The sequence below is a fragment of the Salvelinus namaycush genome, chromosome 35 (genome assembly GCF_016432855.1).
Source record: "Salvelinus namaycush isolate Seneca chromosome 35, SaNama_1.0, whole genome shotgun sequence".
Taxonomy (NCBI): domain Eukaryota; kingdom Metazoa; phylum Chordata; class Actinopteri; order Salmoniformes; family Salmonidae; genus Salvelinus; species Salvelinus namaycush.
In genome coordinates this window covers 22,204,156-22,230,302 of record NC_052341.1, presented here as the reverse complement: position 1 = coordinate 22,230,302, position 26,147 = coordinate 22,204,156, and the positions used below count along the sequence as shown (strand labels likewise).

Here is a 26,147-nt window from a genome sequence, read left to right as displayed (position 1 = left end):
GGAGGGAACTAGGGGACTGATCAAGGCACGCACAAGTACGCATATACACACACAAAAAAAAAAAAAAACACATAGAAACAAATGACTTTCGTCATGAATTGCCACCCAATTTACAAACCAAATAGCATTAGCAACTGTGACTTCATGTTAGAGGAAATCCAACTCCAAGTTTCCCTGATGTTCCAAGCTGAGGTAGAGATCGGTTAAGGATGAGAGAAATGGATAGCAGAGGATGCAGTAATAAATGGTAGAAATGGAAAGGCAGAGACGAGAAATGGATAGAGGAGAGATGGATAAAGGATGATTTCAGGAAAAAAAATATATAAATGTGTGTATATATATATATATATATATATACATCAGTGCCTTCAGAAAGTATTCATACCCCTTGACTTTTTGTGTTACAGCCGGAATACATTTTTTTCAACCATCTACACACAATACCCCATAATGACAAAGTGAAAACATGCATTAAGAAATGTTTACAAATGTATTGAAAATGAAATACAGAAATATCTCATTTACGTAAGTATTTATACCCCTGATCCTATTTTGTAGGATCACCTTTGGCAGCGATTACAGCTGTGAGTCTTTCTGAGTAGGTCTCTAAGAGCTTTCAATATCTGGATTGGGAAAAATGTGCCAATTATTATTTTTTAAATTCTTCAAGCTCTGTCAAATTGGTTGTTGATCATTGCTATACAACCATTTTCATGTCTTGCCATAGAGTTTCAAGTAGATTTAAGTCAGAACTGTAACTCGGCCACTCAGGAACATTCACTGTGCTCTTGGTAAGCAACTCCAGTGTAGATTTGGCCTTGTGTTTAGGTTATTGTCTTGCTGAAAGGTGAATTAATCTCCCAGTATCTGGAGGAAAGCAGACTGAACCAGCTTTTCCTCTAGGATTTTGCCTGTGCTTAGCTCCAGTCAGTTTATTTTTTATACAGAAAAACTCCCCAGTCCTTAACGATTACAAGCATGCCCATAACATGAAGCAGCCACCACTATGCTTGAAAATATGGAGAGTTGTACTCAGTAATGTGTTGTATTGGATTTGCCACAAACATAGCACTTTGTATTCAGGACAAAAAGTTAATTGCTTTTGTGCCTTGTTGCAAACAGGATGCTTCCTTCTTTTCACTCTGTCAATTAGGTTAGTATTGTGGAGCAACTACAATGTTGTTGATCCATGCTAAGTTTTCTCCTATCACAGCCATTAAACTCTGTGACTGTTTTAAAGTCACCATTGGCCTCATGGTGAAATCCCTGAGCGGTTTCCTTCCTCTCTGGAAACTGAGTTAGGAAGGATACCTGTATCTTTGTAGTGACTGGTTGTATTGATGCACCATCAAAAGTGTAATTAATAACTTTACCATGCTCAAAGGGATATTCAATTTTACCCATCTACCATCTTTGCCAGGCATTGGAAAACCTCCCTGGTCTTTGTGGTCGAATCTGTGTTTGAAATTCACTGCTCGACTCAGGGACCTAAAATATAATTAACTGTATGTGTGGGGTACGGAGATGTGGTAGTCATTCAAAAATTATGATAAATACTATTATTAAACGCGGTGAGTCCATGCAACTTATTATGTGACTTGTTAAGCAAATTTTTACTCCTGACTTATTTAGGCTTGCCATAATGAAAGAGTTGAATACTTATTGACTCAAGACATTTCAGCTTTTCATTTTTTATTAATTGGTAAAAATGTTGAAATACATAATTCCACTTTGACATTATGGGGTATTGTGTGTAGACCAGTGACAAACATCCAAATGTAATCATTTTAAATTCAGCTGTAAGTCAATGGGTGTGAATACTTTCTGAAGGCACTGTGTATATACAGTATATATATATATATATATATATATATATATATAAATTATGTGGATAGAGACATAGGGGATGATAAAGAGTAGAAATAGATAAAGGATGAGGGTAGAGAGAATTCCCAGGCCATGCTGAGTGCCTTTGATTCCAGCTCCTGTCTTGTGATCAACTTCAAACAGCTTGCAGAGCACTGAGTGGGAGACTGTTACAAAGTTACAAAGGCCAACTCCTATTCCTATTGTTCTCACTCTAATGAGACACAGGAGATTCCATTATGTAGATCGTATATGTGCAAACAGCCAAAACTCAGCCATTATTATTTCCTGCTCTTTCTTTCCATGTTCAGATAGATGTATTGCTTTTTTGATGATTTCTAGGACATGAAAAGGTGTACATGACAATTGTAGTGAAATACCGAAGGCAACAGATAGAAATTCCCCATCAATGTACACATTATAGACTTGAAGTTGAATAAACCAGCATCAAATAATTGTATTTCAAAACAGTATTGAAGATAATTATGATTTATACTTTAATAGTTAGTATGACTTACTTACAGTGACTTAAAGTTCATTTGATCATTTATTTCTGTATATAATGTGTATTACGTTTTCTTATTTATTTATTAACATTCAAATACATTTGTTTAATTTAACTGTTGAATTAAGTTACTATTTTAAAGATATTTTACATTTTCCTGCCATGTTAAATTTGTTCTTCCTTGTTCTCAAGGTAGAGATGGTTATGCTTCTTTAGTGTGTGTTGGTGTCATATTTGTAACATATTTATGTAAAGTGCTATTTTGGTAACTTCATGTGTGTGATTAACTGCAATGATTCATTTAAATTATAGGAATTCTATGTTAAGATGTACAGAATATTATACATTTATATCAAAGATATAAGGGCAAATTATGAAGCATTAAATAAAGTAACTTGTTTATTGCCAAATGTAATTGTTTATATTGTTACGTACTAATAAGTTTCAGCGTTGATAACAGAAATAAAATAATACCTTTTTATACTAAATCTGTAAGCCTACATTGTTTAATTTACTGATAACCTTAGAAGTCAGACCAAAAAGATTCATTTTTATTTGTTTCTTTTAGAGTGTATTTTTCTGAACTCAGAACTGTGTACAGTTAAATTGACAAAGGAATGGTCCGATAAATTATGTGAGAAGGACCCTACAGTGTTGGGGATTTGATGATTGCCGAAAGATTGCGCAGTTCCTCTAATATCCATTGCAGGTCAGTGGTTACTCATTTCTGTCACTATGGAGGTCTGCCTTATTGCTGACTGAGCTCAATGGGTCCCACCAGCTTGTAGTCCTCAAAACCGGAAATGAGATACCGCTGGTCAGTTCGAACATTCCTATGGGGGAAATTAATGGCAAAAGAAAGCGATTTGAATAAGGTCTGAGGCTTAGAAGATCTTCTATGTTTTGTTCTATGAGATATCAGTCAATTAACATGACCTTAATGAATTATGAAACCTTTTATATGCTTTATGTGCTTGTTTTGATTACATAAATGCTTCCAAATTCACAAAAGTGACGTTAGCTGATGAAGATTATCTCATAGAATGAAACATATAAGATCTGCTAAGCCTGTGTTTACCACAGACATTATTTTCGGCTTTTATCCAACCCCCATCCACCCCCCCCCAAAAAAACACGTTTATTTCCCCAAAGGCTTTGGTAAATGATCCATGGCGAGGTTAGTGCCTACAAAAAGACGCAATTACTATTGCTCTCTATTCAGCACACTTTATGAAGCTTTGTTCCTCTCTCACTCTCTCTCTCACCCTCTCTCACTCTTCATTTTATACACACAACCACCGCATCTATTACAGTACAATAGTGTTGACAAAAGTACAAAGATACAATGTGACATTTGCTTCAAAATAAGTTTTATTGTCATTTAATGTTTTCAAACTAGTGCAAATACATGCAAATAGGAGACGGGTCATACAGCAGCCCGTTGGACCCAAAAATCTTCTGTTGAAGAAAACACCAAATGATACCAAAATATTGGTTTAAAGGTAGACTCAGCGATATGACGTAGATGCAGAAAGTAAACAGCATAGTGGCTCGATTTCCGCAACAACTAAGAGCGTTGAAGCCAAGCCTCAGGGTCAGTAGCTTCAGCCCAACATCACACACACACACACACACACACACACACACACACACACACACACACACACACACACACACACACACACACACACACACACACACACAACTTAAATATCACATTTACATAAGTATTCAGACCCTTTACTCAGTACTTTGTTGAAGCACCTTTGGCAGCGATTACAGCCTCGAGTCTTCTTGGGTATGACGCTACAAGCTTGGCACATCTGTATTTGGTTGAGTTTCTCCCATTCTTTTCTGCAGATCCTCTCAAGCTGTGTCAGGTTGGATGGGGAGTGTCGCTGCACAGCTATTTTCAGGTCTCTCCATAGATGTTTGATCGGGTTCAAGTCCCAGCTCTGGCTGGGCCACTCAAGGACATTCAAAGACTTGTCCTAAAGCTACTCCTACGCTGTCTTGGCTGTGTGCTTAGGGTTGTTGTCCTGTTGTAAGGTGAACCTTTGCCCCAGTCTGAAGTCCTGAGCTCTCTGGAGCAGAGTTTCATCAAGGATCTCTCTGTACTTTGCTCCGTCCATCTTTCCCTCAATCCTGACTAGTGTCCTAGTCCCTGCCGCTGAAAAACATCCCTACAGCATGATGCTGCCACCACCATGCTTCACCGTAGGAATGGTGGCAGGTTTCCTCCAGACGTGACACTTGGCATTCAGTCCAAAGAGTTCAATCTTAGATTCATCAGACCAGAGAATCTTGTTTCTCATTGTCGAAGAGACCTTTATGTGCTTTTTGGCAAACTCCAAGCGGGCAGCACTCTACCGTAAAGGCCTGATTGGTGGAGTGCTGCAGAGATGGTTGTCCTTCTGGAAGGTTCTCCCATCTCCACAGAGGAACTCTGGAGCTCTGTCAGAGTGACTGTCGGGTTCTTGGTCACCTCCCTGACCAATGCACTTCTCCCCCGATTGCTCAGTTTGGCCGGCCGGCCAACTCTGGGAAGAGTCTTGGTTGATCAAAACTTCTTCCATTTAAGGATGATGGAGGCCACTGTGTTCTTGGGGACCTTCAATGCTGCAGACATTTTTTGGTACCCTTCCCCAGATCTGTGCCTTGACACAATCCTGTCTCGGAGCTCTACGGACAATTCTTTCAACCTCATGGCTTGGTTTTGCTCTGACATGCACTGTCAACTGTTGGACCTTATATAGACAGGTGTGTGCCTTTCCAAATCATGCCCAATCAATTGAATTTAACACAGGTTGTCTCCAATCAAGTTGTAAAAAGATCTCAAGGATGATCAATGGAAACAGGATGCACCTGAGGTCAATTTAAAGTCTCATAGGGTCTGAATACTTATGTAAATAAGGTCATTCTGTTTTTTTATTTGAATACATTTGCAAAAATGTCTAAAAACCTGTTTTAGCTTTGTCATTATGAGTTATTGTGTGTAGATTGATGAAGAAAAGCAAATATTGAATCAATTTTAGAATAAGGCTGTAAGTCAAGGGGTCCGAATGCTTTCTGAATGCACTGTATGTCGTTTTAGAAATAAGGCTAATGAAATCAATAAATTGGATAACATTCATAGTCTGGCCATCTCTGAAACTCACTTAGATAATTCCTTTGATGATACAGCAGTAGCAATACAGGGATATAACATCTACAGAAAAGACAGGAATGGCAATGGGGGAGGTGTTACTGTATATGTTCAGAGCCATATTCCTGTAAAGCTTAGAGAGGATCTCATGACAAATGTTGTTGAAGTGTTGTGATTGCAAGTTCACCTGCCTCGTCTAAAGCCTCTTCTTTCAGGGTGCTACTATTGGCCACCAAGTGCTAACAGTCAGTATGTTGATAATGTGTCCAATGCTTGATAGTGTGTGTAATGTTAGAGGTCTATTTTCTGGGTGACCTGAACATTGACTGGTTAGCAACTAGCTGTCCTGAGGTAGCTTCTAACTGTGACTAATGCCTGTAATATGACCCAGCTTATCACTCAACCAACTAGAGTGCATTCCAATAGTGTTGGATCTGTGACATCCGCTTGTATTGATCATATCTTCACTAATGCTGCAGAGCTTTGCAATATCAGTTCCCATTGGCTGTAGTGACCATATTATTGTGTCAATAACAAAGAAAGCCAAAGTGCCAAAGGTTGGGCCTAAAGTAATTTATAAGAGATCACACAAAATGTTTTCCCAGGACTCTTTGTGGAAGCTGTAAAAAATGTATGATGTCTTATGTGTATGAGGAAGTGAATCAAGATGCAGCACTGGACGTATTTGTACAATTATTTTTGCCAATTGTTGACAAGCATGCACCTGTTAAGAATCCCCCTGGTTTGATGAGGAATTGAACAATTGTATGGTTCAAAGAAATTATGCAAAAGAGGTGACAAACAAGTCAGGCTGTTTGGCTGATTGGTTGACATACTGTAAATTGAGAAATGTGAATAAACTTAACCAAAAGAAGAATAAAAAATATTACCAAACAAAGATAATTGACATAAAACGCAATGGAAAAATACTTTGGAGTACCTTCAGTGATATCATGGGCTGAAAACTCAATTACTCTCCATTGTTCATCGAAGTTGATGGGTCATTTATAACAGAACCTTTCGATATTGCCAATCATTTCAATTACTATTTCACTAGTAAAGTGGAAAAACTCAGATGTGAAATAACAACATTGAACAGTGAACCATCATATTTTTGTATAAAAGATCTAATAATTAAAGAGAAGGGTTGATGTTTGGAATTTGGTCAAGTTCGTGTGGGAGAGGTGGAGAAACTGTTATCCATCAATAATGATAAGCCACCAGGTATAGACAAACGTGATGGGAAACTATTGAGAATAGTAGCAAACTGTATTGCCATCCCTATTTGCTATACATTTAACCAAAGCCTAAATGAGTGTGTCTACAGGCATGGAAGGAAGCTGAAGTAATTCCACTACCTAAAAATAGTAAAGCACCCTTTGCTGGCTCCAACAGCCATCCAATCAGTTTGCTGCCAGTTCTTAGTAAACTGATGGAGAGGATTGTGTTTGACCAAATACAATGCTATTTTTCAGGGAGCAAGTTAACTACTGACTTTCAGCATGCAAATAGAGAAGCACACAACTTGTCCTGCACTGACTCAGATGACTGATGATTGGTTAAAATGGATAATAAGATGATAGTTGTATTGGTAGATTTCAGTGCAGCCTTTGATGTTATTGATCATAAATTGTAGTCACCTGCCATCGTATGGTTGGAGAGTTATTTATCCAATAGAACCCAGAGAGTGTTCTTCAATGGAATCTTCTCTAACATCAGATGTGCACAGTGTGGTGTCCCTTAGGGTAGTTGCCGTTACTTTTCTCTACTTTTACAAATGATTTCACTGAAATTCTAAATAAGGAGTTACAGTTCAATCAGAATGGGTGATGAATAATAAACTGGTCTTAAACACATCTACAACTAATAGCATTGTATTTGGTTCAAAACATTCTCTAAAGACCTAAACCTCAACTGGAGTTGTGTATAAAGGGTGTGAACATTGAGCAAGTTGAGGAAGCTGAACTCCTAGGTATAACAATGGATGGTCAATTATCATGGGCAAGTCATATTGACAAAGTTGTTGTGAGGATGGTGAGGAGTATGTCTGTTATAAAAAATATGTGGACTAGTTGTCCAGGCTCTGGTCTTTGTCCCATCTTTATTACTGTCCAGTAACATGGTCAAGTGCAGCAAAGAAAGACCTAGCAAAGCTGCAGCTGTCTCAAAACAGAGCAGCACACCTTGCCTTTAACTGCACATACAGACCTAACATCAACAACATGCATGCCAGTGTTTCCTGGTTGAGGGTTGATGAGAGATGAACTGCTTCTCTTCTAGTTTTTATGATGAATATTACTGTGATGAAAATTCCAGATTGTCTGCATATCAAATAACATTCAACTCATACATACCCCACAAAACAAACCACCAGGGGTTTCTTCACAGTCCTCAAGTATAAAAGGAATTCATGGCAACGCACCATTTTGTACAGAGCCACTATCGCATGAAACTCTGTTCCATCTACAATTACTCAAGCAAACAGCAAAATGACCTTTAAAAAACGGATTAAATAACAACTCATGGAAAGGCGGGGACTCGGAGGGGACACACACAAACACACGCACACACAGACACACTAACATTTTAACGTATTTTTTTTGTATTGTTAGTATAATTTTTGATGTTTCTATTTGAATTTTGTTGGGTTGCCCAAAAAGTTACATATTGCAGCTTTCAATTTGTGTGGCTGTCCTTGTCAAACAGTGTGTCAGTGTTTTGTTACTTGTCATGATTTGTGTTTTTTGTGGACCCCAGGAAAAGTAGCTGCTGCTTCTGCAAAAGCTGATGGGGATCCAAATAGACAAACAAAAGAAGCATGAGGTTCAACTTGTCCTCTGTTTTGATGCCCTGGCTACCACTGTGAAGTGTAAAGCAAACCCATGCACATGCATGGGCTCCCGAGTGACGCAGCGGTGTAAGGCACTGCATCTCAGTGCTAGAGGTGTCACTACAGACTCTGGTTCGATTCCAGGCTGTATCACAACCGGCCGTGATTGGGAGTCCCATAGGGTGGCGCACAATTGGCTCAGCATCGTCTGGGTTAGGGTTTGGCCTGGGTAGGTTAAATAAAGGTTAAATAAAAAATCTAAAAAATAAATAAACATGTGCAGATACTAACTGTAACTGTGTAAGAGCGAAGTCTTGCATGTTGCTCATCTCAATATCTGCGGTGCTGCTTGTGGCAAAGTCATTTCACTGAGTGTACCTTTAAGATGTCATATTCATCCATGGTTATATTTTGGTTGTTCGGTTAGGCTGAAGATGCCCATAGATGCTGATCTAAGGTCAGTTTAGTGTTTCCTCCTCTTACGGTTAAGGTTAGGATTTAGGGAGCGTAAACGGATCCTAGATCTGTGCCTATGGGTAACCTCTACTTGGAAAGGGCAGATACATTTGAGTTCCTCCTAATCCACTTATGCACATTCATTATTCAACAATACAAAACCACTCAGTCAAATCTGAGCACTTACAAAGATGCTACTCATACTTCCCCTCAATGCTTTCTAAATAAAAGACTCATCCTCCTGTTTTCCGTAATACTTGGGGATGATATTCGATATGTACTGATTGCCTACAACTCTTTTAATTCCTGACCTAAGTACTGAGTAGCTAAGATGTATGAAAAAAGGAAGAGGAAGGTCATACTCCACGAGGCATGGTAAGACATCCGTTTTGTTTAGTGTTTCACTACTTTGCAGAATCATCCACAGGACGTTGTTACTAACTCTACAGCACACATCAGGCCTACACTGCAGACTACACATCCCATCGCCATGTCCTTCACTCCTGGTGGGACACAGTGGGGTCAGGAGTTAAGCAGGAGCACTATCTAAGACAAAAACGCCAGGTATTTTCAAACACAGCTTAAACGTAGAATCCTAAATTGAAACAATAACAAAGTGGTCACCCAGCCTGTGTTTAGGTAAAAAGCTGAGGGATGGGTCTGGAGAAATGTAACCGCTCTCAAATTCATAGACAGAGCTACAGTATGCTGCCCTACAAAGTCAAAACACAGTAACTACGCCAACAATGAAGATGAGAAAAATGGCTTTAAAGTTTTTTGTTAGCCAGCCAAATATGATAAGCAGTGATTCATTTGAGACGGAGCCTATTTTCACTGTTTGCAATGTAAGAACTCTAATTAAAGCTATCAGTGTTCATTTGACTTGTCTCCTTTGTAATTCTCCTGCACCCTAATAAAGGTCATGTGGAAACGTGCCTGATATTCTAAGAGTTGATTTGTGTTGGGCAAGCCCGGGGTTATGGTTTGCACAACATTGTACCCTAGCGACAGACCAATGCTTGGCTGTTGCTGTGGTGAGAGAGAAGCGCGCTTGAATCTCTCACATAACTAGAGTGAGATATTAAATATTCTGAATGCTACACCAGGAGTAGGCCTATACTTTAGCCACAGATAAACAAGAGAGAGAGAGAGGCTTTTGGCACGAGCGCATTGGCCATCACCGGTGAGTGAGCTGCACATCATTGGCTGAGTCAGTGAAACTGGAAAACTTTTTTAGGAATATAATTTCCTCCTGATATTGTACAATATGTGTGTCTCCACACACCTAGGCCTAGGCTATTGATGGATTCCAGACGAGGTCATTTTAATTGATCTCAGATTCTCTGTTTGTCAGTGTCAAAGCAGCCTGTCATTTCAATCCTTTGTGCGGTTTTACAAAAGATTCAGTCATGTAAAATGATGTAGAATGTGTTTATACAAGGCCACATGTTTCCCAGACTACAGAAAAAAAAATCCCCATGTGTGCAACTTCTGCAAGCGCCTCTACTCTACTGCTCTATGCCACTAAGCAAAAGCAATGATAATGCATGCAATGCTTTATTATAAAGGTGATTTTTTTTCATGTGTTGCTGTACCTCAGAGTCTCCCAGGTCACCACCCTTTTGTGCTAACTTTTTGTTTCCGGCACATCCCGGTTTACAAACTAAGCACTGTAGATAAGTGATAATGCACTGACGTATCATCTTATTATGTAGTAATTTGTATGCATATCAACCATGACCACTGACTTGACCTATGACCCCTAAAATGCAGATACTGCACTCTGCCTTTGTATGACCTTAAACAACTCCTGCAAAGGCAAAGTGCAGTATCTACAATCTAAATGTCTTTATCCAACTTTTCTTGTTTTTCTGTTTGATGGAAACAGATTGAGTTCTAACTGCATTCCAATTGTATTTAATGGTGTAATGTAGTTACGTTTTCATGTTTTGTACGTTCTATTGTGATAACCCTTAAGGTAAGGACTATTTCCACTCGCAGAATGGTGATACTTCCAAAACATTTTTGACTTTGTGCAGTATATACAATCTGAATGTGTTTATCCAACTCGTTGTTTTTATGTTTGACTTTGTATCGTCATTTATTTGACTTAGGGGTCACAAATCAGTGGTCATGGTTGTAATGCATAAAAAATGACTTCATAATAAGATAATGCATTATCACTTGTCTACCTACAACATATTTGGCTGGACAGCAAATAAACTTTAAAGCCATTTTTCTCAGTTTCACTGTTTGCATAGTTAATGCTATTTGCCTTTGTATGGCAGAACAGGTAACTGCAGTCAAAATATAGTGGAACAAAGCCAAAGTGCAGTAAATTCTGTTTTCCTGGGTGTTTACTTGGATTTTGCAGTTACTGCAAATTTCTCACTCCCATTTTCTCTAAAAATGGAACATAATTGAACCAGGACACAGTATCAAACAGATACTACAAAGCCTGATTTCAGTCTTAACTCAATTTGGACCAAATATGTACTTACTGCGTTTTGCCTTTGTAGGCAAATTATAGTTTTAACCATGTTTTGAGGCTATGCAGTGTTTGTTTACATTTACATAGTTTACAAACATTGGAGTAAAACAAGCTTGTATTTTGGCTTCTGATTGGATATGACAGTTGAACTAAGCTCATGGGGCATTTATATGTTTTATTCTTCAAGACTCAATGGGTACTCTATCATTAATTAATAACTCCAAAAATGGATGGAGCAACTAAAGATTCCAGCTTTAAGTGTCACTTTCTTTTTGTTGAACATCTATTAGATGCTGAAAGGGAACTAGCATAGAGACGGTCTTTCTGCACTGTCACCAATATGGAATCTCTGATATCTGTTTCCCTCGCTACCCAGAGGTCTATCAACATTGGATTTAGTTCCTAGCACAGAGCCGCTTCTGTATCAACAGTATGAGGCTATGTCATTACTCTTTGCCCCAAGTCACAGTAACAGGTACAGAGTGCAAACTGAAGCCGACGGACAAACACCCCTCGGTGTATTTTGTTGCTATGGATTCATGTTTCACCTTGTAAACTCTACTGAGTCCTCATTGCCATCCAAAGTCCTGGCCAGCCATCTGGTAGAACCGCTGGTTGTGCGGCCTGTAGAACTCCCTCAGTTTCCGGATCATTTCAGGGTCGATGGGGGCGTGTGTTCGGCCTTTAGTCTTCCCCAGGCAGTGGGGCTTGCTGCTGCCCTCCGGTTTCTTCAGGCAGGGGAAACCTTTAGTCTTATTGAAGTAGAAGTGCTTGTCCGTCACAATCCTCTGGAGGCCCAGGAAGTCCTGGACCTTTCCTAGTTCTCCTGCCGGGTCGGAGATGAGGCCCTCCCCACTGACCAGGTGGATCTGGGCCCGGGGGAACCAGGCCAGCCAGCGCTCCAGGTGTTGGGCGTACAGTCCGATCCACAAAGGGCTCCATAGAGAGTCAATCTCACCTGGGATCAAGAAAAGACACAGTTACCTGTTTTAGACTTTGAAAGGGGGGACTGAAGACAGGACTAAAGAATATGGTCTTTGTGTGGGTACTGAATTAGGAAAAACTATGTTTTGTGTCATTCATTAATCCATCCAACCATGCTATCAGTCATTAATTAATTCATTCATTCATAGGCCTATACAATAAAAATGCATCACTATGATTCTGACCATTGGTGCGGTTCTTGAAGGCGAGGGTCTCGAAGGCAGGGATGTGGGGGGTCTTGGAGATGATCTGGGTGTAGTCAGAGATGGCCCGGGTCACAGGGTCTCGGACCACCACAATCAGCTTCACGTCACGCGACATGGAGTGTACACGGCCAGGGGTCTCCACGGTAACAAAGTAACGTGGTGTCTTCTCCATGACAACCTGGCCGTCCAAGGCCTTGGGCATCATACTCCTGGGGGATGGAGGGAGAGAAAGGGAGAAATTATAGAAGAAAGGGAGAAAGGAAAAAAGAAAGAGAGAGAGAGATATGTTTAGTGTTTAAATGGTGTAACTATTAGGATTAAGACCATCTGGAAAATGATTCTGATTGGGCTAAACAACCATCGAAAAGGCTTTATTTGTCTCTTACTGGCTACAGTTGATGGTCAGGCCTCAAGGCTGTTCTTATATGCATCCGTAATGGAGGTTGTCATTACACATGTACAGGCTACATCAATCATAGAGGGGTACTGAGATGCACACACACACAGAAAATATTCACACCCCTTGACTTTTTCCACATTATATTGTGCTAAAGCCTGAATTTAAAATGGACTTCACAAAATACCCCATGATGTCAAAGTGAAATTAAGATTTTTGACATTTTTACAAATTAATAACAAATGAAAAACTGAAATGTCTTGAGTCAATAAGTATTCAACCCCTTTCTTATGGCAAGCCTAAATAAGTTCAGGAGTATAACATTTGCTTAACAAGTCGCATAATAAGTTGCATGGACTCACTCTGTGTGCAATAATAGTTTAAAACGATTATTGAATGACCATGTCATCTCTGTACCCCACAGATACAATTATATGTAAGGTCCCTCAGTCCAGCAGTGAATTTCAAGCACAGATTCAACCACAAAAACAAGGGAGGTTTTCCAATGCCTCATAAAGAAGGGCACCTATTGGTAGATAAATACACATTTAAAAAAGCAGACAAAGAATATCCCTTTGAGCATGGTGAAGTTATTAATTACACTTTGGCATGTGTATCAATACTGTCACGTTCCTGACCTGTTTTCCCTTGTTTTGTATTTATTTAGTATGGTCAGGGCGTGAGTTGGGTGGGTTGTTTATGTGTGATTTTCTATGTTGGGATTTTGTGTTCGGCCTGGTATGATTCTCAATCAGAGGCAGCTGTCAATCGTTGTCCCTGATTGAGAATCATACTTAGGCAGCCTGGGTTTCACGTGTGTTTTGTGGGTGTTTGTTTTCCGTGTCAGTAGTTGTGCCACACAGGACTGTTTGTCGGTTAGATTCTCTTTTGTTATTTTGTTTCGTGTAGTGTTCAGTTTATTGATAATAAAACATGGACACTTTCCACTCTGCGTCTTGGTCCGATCCCTACACCTCCTCTTCAGACGAAGAGGAGGAAATCTGCCGTAACAGAAACACCCACCAACAAAGGACCAAGCAGAGTGGAAAAGGGCAGCGACAGCAGCAGCAGCAGCAGCAGCGGAGAAAAACCCAGGACTCATGGATGTGGGAGGAGATTCTGGACGGCAAGGGACCCTGGGCTCAGCCAGGGGAATATCGCCGTCCTAAAGCCGAGTTGGAGGCAGCGAAGGCAGAGAGGCGCTGGTATGAGGAGGCAGCGCGGCGACACGGTTGGGAGCCCGAGAGTCAGACCCACACGCGGAGTGTGGCAAAGCCGGGTAGGAGACCTGAGCCAACTCCCCGTGCTTACCGTGGAGTGAGAGGGCGTCGTACTGGTCAGACACCGTGTTATGCGGTGGAGCGCACGGTGTCCCCAGTACGCGTGCTTAGCCCAGTGCGGGCTATTCCACCTCGCCGCACTGGTAGGGCTAGGTTGGGCATCGAGCCGGGTGTCATGAAGCCGGCCCAACGCATCTGGTCTCCAGTGCGTCTCCTCGGGCCGGCGTACATGGCACCAGCCTTACAAATGGTGTCCCCGGTTCGCCAGCATAGCCCAGTGCGGGCTATTCCACCTCGCTGCACTGGCAGGGCTACGGGGACCATTCAAAAGGTAAGGTTGGGCAGGCTCGGTGCTCAAGAGCTCGTGTACTCCTTCACGGTCCGGTATATCCGGTGCCACCTCCACGTACCAGTCCTCCGGTGGCAGCCCCCCGCACCAGGCTGTCTCTTCGTCTCCTCCCTACAGGTGTGCCTGCCTGCCCAGCGCTGTCTGAGCTGCCTGCCTGCCCAGCACCGTCTGAGCTGTCTGCCTGCCCAGCACCGTCTGAGCTGCCTGCCTGCCCAGCGCCGTCTGAGCTGCCTGCCTGCCCAGCGCCGTCTGAGCTGCCTGCCTGCCCAGCGCCGTCTGAGCTGCTTGCCTGCCCAGCGCCGTCTGAGCTGCCTGCCTGCCCAGCGCCGTCTGAGCTGCCTGCCTGCCCAGCGCTGTCTGAGCTGCCTGCCTGCCCAGCGCCGTCTGAGCTGCCTGCCTGCCCAGCACCGTTTGAGCTGCCTACCTGCCCAGAGCCGTCAGCCAGCCATGACCAGCCAGAGCCGTCAGCCAGCCATGACCAGCCAGAGCCGTCAGCCAGCCATGACCAGCCAGAGCCGTCAGCCAGCCATGACCAGCCAGAGCCGTCAGCCAGCCATGACCTGCCAGAGCCAGCCAGCCAGGAGCTGCCAGAGCCAGCCAGCCAGGAGCTGCCAGAGCCAGCCAGCCAGGAGCTGCCAGAGCCAGCCAGCCAGGAGCTGCCAGAGCCAGCCAGCCAGGAGCTGTCAGAGCCAGTCAGCCAGGCGATGCCAAAATCGCTCTTCACTCTGGAGCTGCCGGAGGCGTCCTTCACTCCAGCGCTGCCGGAGTCTCCCGCCTGTCCGGCGCTGCCGGAATTCCCCGTGCATTCGGGACCCATGGCTAGGGTCCCCAGGCCAAGGTCGGCGGCGAGGATCGCCGCTCATAAAAGGCCATAGGGGCGATTAAGGAGGCGGACAAAAACATTGTTAAAGTGGGGTCCACGTCCCGCGCCCGAGCCGCCACCGCGGACAGACGCCCACCCAGACCCTCCCCTAGAGTTTTAGGTGGTGCGCCCGGAGTTCGCACCTTGAGGGGGGGGTTCTGTCACGTTCCTGACCTGTTTTCCCTTGTTTTGTATTTATTTAGTATGGTCAGGGCGTGAGTTGGGTGGGTTGTCTATGTGTAATTTTCTATGTTGGGATTTTGTTTTTCGGCCTGGTATGATTCTCAATCAGAGGCAGCTGTCAATCGTTGTCCCTGATTGAGAATCATACTTAGGCAGCCTGGGTTTCACGTGTGTTTTGTGGGTGTTTGTTTTCCGTGTCAGTAGTTGTGCCACACGGGACTGTTTGTCGGTTAGATTCTCTTTTGTTATTTTGTTTCGTGTAGTGTTCAGTTTATTGATAATAAAACATGGACACTTTCCACTCTGCGTCTTGGTCCGATCCCTACACCTCCTCTTCAGACGAAGAGGAGGAAATCAGCCGTAACAAATACACCCAGTCACTACAATGATACAGGCGTAATTTCAAACTCAGAGAGGATGGATTGCTGGAGAGGATGGAAACCGCGCAGAGATTTCACGAGCCCAATAGTGACTTTAAAACAGTTGCATAGTTTAATGGCTGTGATAGGAGAAGACTGAGGATGGATCAACAACAATGTAGTTACTCCACAATAGTGGTCTAAATAACAGAGTGAAGAAGGAATCCTGTACAGAATAAAATCTATTTCCTATATATATGACAAATACTTAAAAACCTTGTTTCTTATGATTCATTTGACTGTCTTTTTTTACATTAATGAATGTGTTATTCCATGTGTTTCTCTGGGTTACAGTAGTAAAAGCCAAATTCAATATGTTATCAAATAATTGTTTTATATATCTTTTTTTTTATACCTAAAAGGGTCCTAAAATTCAAAATCAAACAGTAAAATGATCCATAGGATGACCGAGTTGGGGGACAGAGTTGGAGTGATGGAGATATGGAGGGATGGAGGGAAGAGAGGGAACAGAGAGAGAACAGGATGCTCAGAGTGTCCTCTGGTATGAGCATGGATCAGGTTTCAGCTCTGAACACCCCCCCCCTCCCTGAAATATGAACTTCTATCTATACATCAATTTCCCAACCTGGCTCTATCACACACACACACACACACACACACACACACACACACACACACACACACACACACACACACACACACACACACACACACACACACACACACACACACACGGACACGCACTATAACCTTCATGGGAGGTGAGAGTAGTACTTAGCCTGAAGACTTCCCTGTTTACCCGAGCCATCAGGAGACAGACAGTCCAACACACACACACACAAACACACATTATTCAGTCATTATTCAACCATGTGCTATTGTTCTTCTGTCCTCAGACCCCTAGCTCTCACACCCCTCACACACACACACCGTGTGTGCGTGTGTGCGTGTGTGTGTGTGTGTGTGTGTGTGTGTGTGTGTGTGTGTGTGTGTGTGTGTGTGTGTGTGTGTGTGTGTGTGTGTGTGTGTGTGTGTGTGTGTGTGTGTGTGCATCCATGCCTGCCAGTGCATGTGCATCTAGTGCAGCTAAAGGGATAGAAAGCCCATGCATGAAAGGAGTAGATGAGTCAGTCATAAAGGAGTGATGGAGTGATGGGTACAAAGGTACTTCCATTAGGCTGCTCTCATAGAGAAGCCTTGAAGCCAGTACCATTGAGTCAGCATGGAACAGAACTCCATTACCTTACTGTTAAGATAGATGCAATTATCACAGAGCCCTGAGAGCATATTCTCTGTATTCTCTATATTGTTCTCAGAGAGCCTACCCAGTCGCTCATGTGTATTGAGTGTTAAAGTGATCATGTCATCCATGTGTAGATGCCACGCAGCAGGAACAGACACCCTCTGGATGAAGAGAGAGATTTTTACAATCTCTCTCCTGTTTGTCATCCACTTCCCTCTCTCCATCTCTCTGTAGAGCGTCATACCCCCACTCCTAGGCCATGGGGACTAGCCCAAGAAGACCCTGTTCCGTGCAGAGCCATAGGTATTGATTCTGGAGGAGTGGGGGATAAGTGTGTGTGTGTGTGTGTGTGTGTGTGTGTGTGTGCGTGCGTGCGTGCGTGCGTGCGTGCGTGCGTGCGTGCGTGCGTGCGTGCGTGCGTGCGTGTGTGTGTGTGTGTGTGTGAGTGTGTGTGGGAGGAGGGGGTAGGGTAGGCCTGGGTCTCATCTGGGCTGAGGGTGGCAGGTGGGGTTTGGGGGAGCCTCTGGAGTCCCATCAGCACCGTGCTGTGTGTGTGTGTGTGTGTGTGTGTGTGTGTGTGTGTGTGTGTGTGTGTGTGTGTGTGTGTGTGTGTGTGTGTGTGTGTGTGTGTGTGTGTGTGTGTGTGTGTGTGTGTGTGTGTGTGTGTGTGTGTGATGACAGATGTGAGGCAATTACAGTGTCTATCACACACACACACACACACACACTCTGGGGTCAAAGACCATCATATGACAACGGAGGGAGGAGAGATGAGAGGGTAGGTTAAAACGACATAAATGTTGATAGATTTGATAAACTGGCATCAACTGCTATGGATCGCCAAATCTATTTAGTCTACATACATTATAAGGATGCAATGTTTCAATGACAATAGCCATTATTTCAATGAAAAACAATGAAATTGTTCTCTTATTGATGTCAACACGGAGTGTGCATTCGTGTATGTGTATATGTATGTGTATATGTATGTGTATATGTATGTGTATATGTATGTGTATATGTATGTGTATATGTATGTGTATATGTATGTGTATATGTATGTGTATATGTGACTGAGAGTCCATTCCTCCATTTCTCTGCGCTGGGGACCATTAAGGCTCTAGTCCATTGTAGCGTTGCCCTGTCCACTTCCAGCAGACATCCATCATAGTGGGCCCGGACCCCCCCTGCCTCCCCTCTGCAACCCCCCAGAGAGCGCCTTAATGAGGGCTAGATCACCCCGGCTGTCTGGGCCTTATGGAGATCACACACATTACAGTACTGGATGGGTGGATGGGCCCCGATTTAATATAGAGATATTATTATATAGAGAAATATAAATGTGTGGGAACGCAAACACACATACGCACAAACGCATGCACAAATTCACACACATAAACAAGAAACACTAGTGTATTTCCCCTTTCTAACACGAATAATATGTAATAACAGAATTCAGATTCCCCTACACTTAGCCCAGTTTTTACTCCCCCTATTCAAAAACCATGCTTGAAAAGAATCCACTAGATTCCCTTTGCTGTCAGGCGTGATCTCCTCTAACATAGCCATGCTGAAGATCACATGTTTTGGCAGCCATTCTTTAGCCATTTGCATGGCAATTATACTCCTGTGTAAAAACACAGGCACACATGCAACGTCAAGCCCAAACAAAGCATGGGATCCATGGGTATGAATTGATATGCTGCTTTTAACGAGTTCATCTGAATTGCAAATGAACCACAGCCATGTGAGAACATCTGACTCGGTAAAGACCACTAAATTGGAATCTGTCATTTGAGTTCTGATGGGGAATGCGTTCTTCTCGAGATCAAAACGGAACACTTAGCTAGGCATCTCAAATTGATTGCAACACGGTCATCGTCTGTACGTGATATTGCACTTAGTTAAATAAAGGTTAAATAAATAAAAAAATTGTTACACTATATGATTGGTAAAGACAGATTTATATACAGCATGTGAAACAAAATCACTATAACAAGAAAATGAGACAAACTCTACACTCCATTATGGGCTCCCCAGCTCTAGCAGTACCTCATGGTCAACACTACATCAATACATCTCACTGCTACAGGAGAGAACGATACCCTACAGCCTCACAGGAACACACAGAGGCAGCACTGAATAACAAGCCTCCAGCTCTGGGAGTATAGAGTATAGCTCCAATGACATGGGGTGAGGAAAAGGTCAGTGGAGATGTGTGTGGTTGTGGTAACACAGAGTTCACCCTTTCACCTCTAATCTCTGCTTTTCATCTGCACAGTCACACCATCCTATCCCCAATATTATTTCTCTCTTCTTTCATTCGCACACAATCCATCATCATGTGCTGTAGGAAGTTAATGCACAGCACGGAGAGAGAGAGAGGGAGAGAGGGAGAGAGAGAGAGAAAGAGGGGGGATACAGACACAGAGGTACAGACAGACAGAGATTGAGACAGACAGACAGACAGACAGACAGACAGACAGACAGACAGACAGACAGACAGACAGACAGACAGACAGACAGACAGACAGACAGACAGACAGACAGACAGACAGACAGACAGACAGACAGACAGACAGACAGAAGCATAGACAGAGACAGAGAAAAAGAGAGATCCAGTCAGTCAGTGCTAGTGACTGAAACCTGACCTCTTTGCATACGTGAGAGGATTATTCCAATGCAGGATAAGACTTCCTGTTAACTGTAACTGAATCCTGTACTGACCAGAGATAACACACACACACCAACCTGGTCTTAAAGCATTTCGTATTATTCTGTACGTAAATCCGGGACACACCATTTAGTATGTTACGATTCATATGGTATGTATTAATTTGTGGATGTCCATCAACCATTTCATATGATATGTTGGCATCTTCCTATTTTGTTGCCTTACAACCTGGGAATTAAAATAGATTTTTTGGGGAGTTTGTATCATTTGATTTACACAACATGCCTACCACTTTGAAGATGCAAAATATTTTTTCTTGTGAAACAAACAAAAAGTAAGACAAAGAAACAGAAAACTTGAGCGTGCGTAACTATTCACCCCCCAAAGTCAATACTGTGTAAAGCCACCTAATGCAGCAATTACAGCTGCAAGTCTCTTGGGGTATGTCTCTATAAGCTTGGCACATCTAGCCACTGGGATTTTTGCCCATTCTTCAAGGCAAAACTTATCCAGCTCCTTCAAGTTGGATGGGTTCCGCTGGTGTACTGCAATCTTTAAGTCATACCACAGATTCTCAATTTGATTGAGGTCTGGGCTTTGACTAGGCCATTCCAAGACATTTAAATGTTTCCCCTTAAACCACTCGAGTGTTGCTTTAGCAGTAGACTTAGGGTCATTGTCCTGCTGGAAGGTCAACCTCCATCCCAGTCTCAAATCTCTGGAAGACTGAAACAGGTTTCCCTCAAGAATTTCCCTGTATTTAGCGCCATCCATCATTCCTTCAATTCTGACCAGTTTCCCAGTCCCTGCCGATGAAAAACATCCCCACAGCATGATGCTGCCACCACCATGCTTCACTGTGGAGATGGTGTTCTCGGGGTGATGAGAGGTATTGGGTTTGCGCCAGACATAGCGTTTTCCTTAATCGCCAAAAGCTCAATTTTAGTCTCATCTGACCAGAGTACCTGCTTCCATATGTTTGGGGAGTCTCCCACATGCCTTTTTGTCGAACATCAAACATGTTTGCTTATTTTTGTCTTTAAGCAATGGCTTTTTCTAGCAGCTCTTCCGTAAACCCAGCTCTGCAGAGTGTACGGCTTAAAGTGGTTCTATGGACAGATAATCCAATCTCCGCTGTGGAGCTTTGCAGCTCCTTCAGGGTTATCTTTGGTCTCTTTGTTTCCTCTCTGATTAATGCCCTCCTTGCCTGATCCGTTAGTTTTGGTGGGCAGCCCTCTCTTGGCAGGTTTCTTGTGGTGCCATATTACTTCCATTTTTTAATAATGGATTTAATGGTGCTCCATGGGATGTTCAAAGTTTCGGATATTTTTTTATAACCCAACCCTGATCTGTACTTCTCCACAACTTTGTCCCTGACCTGTTTGGAGAGCTTCTTGGTCTTCATGGTGCCGCTTGCTTAGTGGTGTTGCAGACTCTGGGGCCTTTCAGAACAGGTGTATATATACTGAGATCTTGTGACACTTAGATTGCACACAGGTGGACTATATTTAACAAATTATGTGACTTCTGAAGGTAATTCATTGCACCAGATCTTATTTAGGGGCTTCGTAGCAAAGGGGGTGAATACACATGCATGCACCACTTTTCTGCAAAAAAAATTTTTGATTTCTTTTTCATTTCACTTCACCAATTTGGACTATTTTGTGTATGTCCATTACATGAGATCCAAATAAAAAAATAAATTTAAATTACAGGTTGTAATGCAACAAAATAGGAAAAACGCCAAGGGGAATGAATACTTTTCCAAGGCACTGTATGATATTTTATGAAGTCTAGCTAGGTGGCTAATGTTTCCTAGGTAGCTAACGTTTGCTAGCTCGCTAACGTTAGCTAGGCTAGGGGGTTAGTGTTAAGGTTCGGGTTAGGTTTAGGAGTTAGGTTAAAGGGTTAAGGTTAGGGGAAGGATTAACTAAAAGGGTTAAGGTTAGGGTTAGGTGAAGGGTTATCTAAAAAGGTTAAAGTTAGCTAACATGCTAGTAGTTGAAAAGTTGCTAATTAGCTAAAACTCTAAAGTTGTCCATGATGAGAGTCAAACTCGCGACCTTTGGGTTGCTAGACATTCACGTTATACACCAACTCACCCACCCCTAAGTAGCCATCTGTCTTATGTAACCATACCAAATATAACATATCATACTAAATGGAGTGTCTCATATTTACGTACAGAATAATACAAAATGCTCTGAGACCAGGCTGCACACACACACATATATACACACACACACACACACACACATACACACATACACACACACAAACTGATCGGGACTAATAGCTTTAGTCACGACAAGCCAAGGTCTTGGGAGAGAAGTGAAGCCATCGATTTGAGAAACAGTGTAAGGATAAAACCTCTGCTCCATCTCAGTCCAGCCCTGTCCTGTCCTCTTTCAGATATGATCTATCTCCAGTCTGCCTGCCTGGTTGAGAGTGGTTCCTGTCAGAGATAGAGATCTGACGTGTCCTTATGAAGCAGATGAGAGCAGAGTGTACAGACAAAAAGGAAACATGTATTTCTATTTTAATCGAAATGCATGTTTGAAAGTAAAAAATATATATACTTTTTGTGCACCTGACCATGCTCTTATCGACTGCACTTGCAATGTCTCTTCGCAGACAGTTTTTTTTTCAAGCACCACATCCTACAGTGGACACAGCTGGTCTACATATACCATACACTGAGCTCTTCCTAACTTGACTTGTACCCGATGATATACCCCACTGTGTAATGAAGTGGTGTGACTGGGAGCGCATCATTATCTGTGAGGGTAAACTGACCTGGGGTCAGGATCAAGCTGACAGGCCTGACAGTGATATCAAGTGGCATGACAGTCAAGAAGCCCCATCTGGTCCTGGGGAGAGGGCAATCTTGTCACTCTGGGATGTCATTGAGACATACACACACAAACACACACACAGTGGAGACGTGGCACACCCTGGCACACCCTGGCATAATTTGTGTGTGTGCGTGTGTGTGTCAATAAGAGAGAGAGAGAGAGAGAGAGAGAGAGAGAGAGAGAGAGAGAGAGAGAGAGAGAGAGAGAGAGAGAGAGAGTGCGTGTGCGTGTGCGCATGCCTGTGTGTGTGGGTGTGTGGACCTCTAGGATGAGACCAGACCCAGCTGACTAAGGTAACATCTGGCCTCAGCTGCAGAGATGATTGCACTGTGAGAACTCATCCAGACCCCCCCTGCACATAAACACACAAACATGTACACACACACACAAACAGACACACGCACACACACAGATTGGCATAGCCAGATGGCAGTCTCTCTCTCTGCCTGTCACCTAATCCACTATATGCTGGCCGTGGGTATGTTTGGGTATTCCAAAAACAAACAAGCATTATTCATAGATCTATTTCTATGTTTTAGGCTGCGTCACAGTGGATGCACATTCAAATTGTTCTGTAAAATTCATTACCAACCAAGTCCACCATTCATCGGATCAAATGGAACAATACTTTCTGATACAGGTGCACTGAGTCAAAAGCATTTCTCAAACAAACAACATTTTTTGGATAGCAATGCCCTTTGGAGAAATGTACACGTGCACGCATGATATTTACCTGTACCAGTGCAAGCCTCGTGCGTAATGCCGGTCAAAGAAGTGCGGCTCAGAGCCCAGCGCGCGGATGTCCGGGTGCAGCCTGAGAAACTCCAGCAAAGCCCTCGTGCCACCCTTCTTCACTCCTATAATAAGGGCTTGGGGTAACCGCCGGGTCGCCTTCCAATCTTTACCCGTGTTATCAGTCTCCAAACCGGGCGTCAGTGTGCTCCCCTCCCCGGTCCCTGGGTATCCATCTTCATCCTGTACCGTTACAACGTCCTTATAAAACGTCAGGTTTCTGTCATCGCTGGCGGGTCTGTCCGAGGCTGAGTTTTCCGTTAGGTCCGACTCGCAGCATCCCGTGAAGAAGTAGAAGAGAGCGACACAGATGATTCCCAAAGATAGAATGATTATAAGTTTTTGGAGGACTCTCCTGATGTCTCTATCCGTTGGGTTGCTGTGGTGAAAAGTTGCCATCGCCTTCCCTCAGAGTCCCATCCGAGGAGGGCCATTCTACTGCAAACTCAGCTCACATAACTTCATCTCTGTGAAGACACGAAGGCTTTCTGAGCCGCTCAGATAGAATAAAGTCTCCATAGTGCCGCTGTGTCGATTCCACAAAGCCCCAATAAAGTCGCCGGTGTGCCCGTGTCCCATCTTTCCCTTTGGCGGTTCATTCTGCGAGTATGAAATCCATTGAGTTGGATGCTATTCTCAACGTGACCTCGCTTCTCCGGAGTCCCAAACGCAGCTCAGCCACCCATTCAAGAGATCAATTCCTGTGTTTTGTCCAGACATCCACCCACTCATTCGACCCCACCGGCATGGAGAATATAGCCTACAGCTGTTAATATCAGCCGCGCAGGGCTGGAGTGGTCCTTTACCCTGGGATTACCCGCTGTCTCACTCCATGGGTCTCCGGGGACTGCGTGTCATGGGGTCTCGCTCTCTCTTTCTCGCTCTCTCCCAATTCTTTCTTATCATTCATTTGTTCAGGAAAGTGTGCGCTGCGCTCCGAATTAAATTGTCTTTGATTGGAGGGTCATGGCCGAAGGCGGGTCTAATCCCAACGGATTTTATTGGGAAAACGGAGATGAATTTGATGCGCATGCACGCAGAAGAGAAGAGAGAGCAGTTATGGTGTGCATATACGACAGAGCATGACCCCTTCTTGATGTAGTACATCAACATTTATCCAGTGATTGTATCTGTTGGCATTTAGTGTTTTATGTAGGGCTATTCTACAGTTTCTTCACAGCCAGTTGTGCAACATATTTTCATACTAGCCTATAAAGTTAACTACATTGTCACTTTGGAGAGCCAATTTACTATTTCAACTTGCAGAAAACTAAATGTTGCATTCACAAAAACACACAAAACCGCATTAGTCAATATGGCATATGGGGCAAATTTCCAACAGGGTTAGCTGGTCAACCATTATGTCTGACAGAGTTGATCACACCCTGATGGTGGTTAGTCCCTGTAAATCAGGAGGTGGCTGAGCACATAATTGGTTTACTGGTTAGTATTAGTCCAGTAACTGTGACTGAATGGCCAAAGCCTCCTGATCCTGATACTCTTTTGGTCTGTCTATCTGATGTCCAGGCATGACACTCCCAAGTCTCATGAGAATAACCTTAAAGAATAAAGGTTCAATAAAAAAATCAATCAACAAGCATAGGATACAGGAGGAGACTGGTGTAAATGAACATAAACACTCTCTCATATCACGTTTAACGACACGTTATTTCAGTCCCACTCTCCCACAAGGTTGGGGCTATTGTAATAAAACAATATCAATCACAAGACAAAGATATAATTCAAAAATGTAATTGTGAAATAACAGTGGACGTTAGATTGAAGCCAAGTGATATATTTTATATCCTGTTTAAGCAGCTCTTTGTAACAGTGTTGATATTACAGCAGGTTAGGGAGGAGCTAAGGGCCATTGCGCTTTATGGTAGTAGAATAAAGGCAACTGGACTGAAGGTATGGTTAAGAGCTCATTGGAGAGTCGTTAAGGTTGACACACACACACACACACTTTACGTTCCACATGGTTTATCCCAGTCATCAGCCCACAGCAGATGTGACCCAAGTCATTAGGTCAGAGGTCAGACGTGTCTTGAACTGTAAAAGTGTATAATAACCAATAACCATTGCAATATACATGTGTATATGCAGTACTAAAAGATATGCACAGAATACATTCCCTTCAGTTGTATTATTTCTGTAAGACGGTACCAGCCAGGAAGACAACACAGATACGCAAACATTGATACATCAACAGATAAAATCTACTTGTTCTTTTTGGGGGAGGATTTGATTTCTTCTTCCATAACTGAGTGATTCCTCATGAAACCCAGACAAAAAGACCATGATTTTGGGGATTTTCACGAAATGTCATCCATAGAATAACTCAGAGTTATGATCCAATAAACCTTGCCAACATATTGAATGTGAATTTCCTTTTATTTTTATGTTCGCCCTCTGCTGGTAATTTGCAGGATGTGCAATACATTGTTTACTATGCTAATTTCTCAGTGTAAAATGGGGCAGAATTTTTGTTTTGTTTTATTGTCATATATGCTATAGCATATAGGTTTCGGTGAAATGTGTTGTTTTACACTGTCATCCATAGTAGTGTGGCTCCCCTGGAACAAGTTAGGGTTAATAAGTGCCTTGCTCATGTCAGGACCCGGTGTGAGAAACAGTCACTAATAGTCG

The 26,147-nt window shown here is 42.9% G+C and overlaps 1 protein-coding gene across 1 annotated transcript; it reads right to left on the bottom strand.

Annotated features, from left to right (window-relative positions):
• Window positions 1–11,862: 11,862 nt before the first annotated feature.
• Window positions 11,863–23,897, bottom strand: hs3st3l (heparan sulfate (glucosamine) 3-O-sulfotransferase 3-like). Its single transcript, XM_038974924.1, has 3 exons — window positions 23,440–23,897; window positions 12,463–12,692; window positions 11,863–12,251 (listed from the first exon to the last, which is right to left on the bottom strand). Exons 1-3 carry the CDS (start codon window positions 23,895–23,897, stop codon window positions 11,863–11,865), a joined length of 1,077 nt encoding a protein of 358 aa, XP_038830852.1.
• Window positions 23,898–26,147: the final 2,250 nt, after the last annotated feature.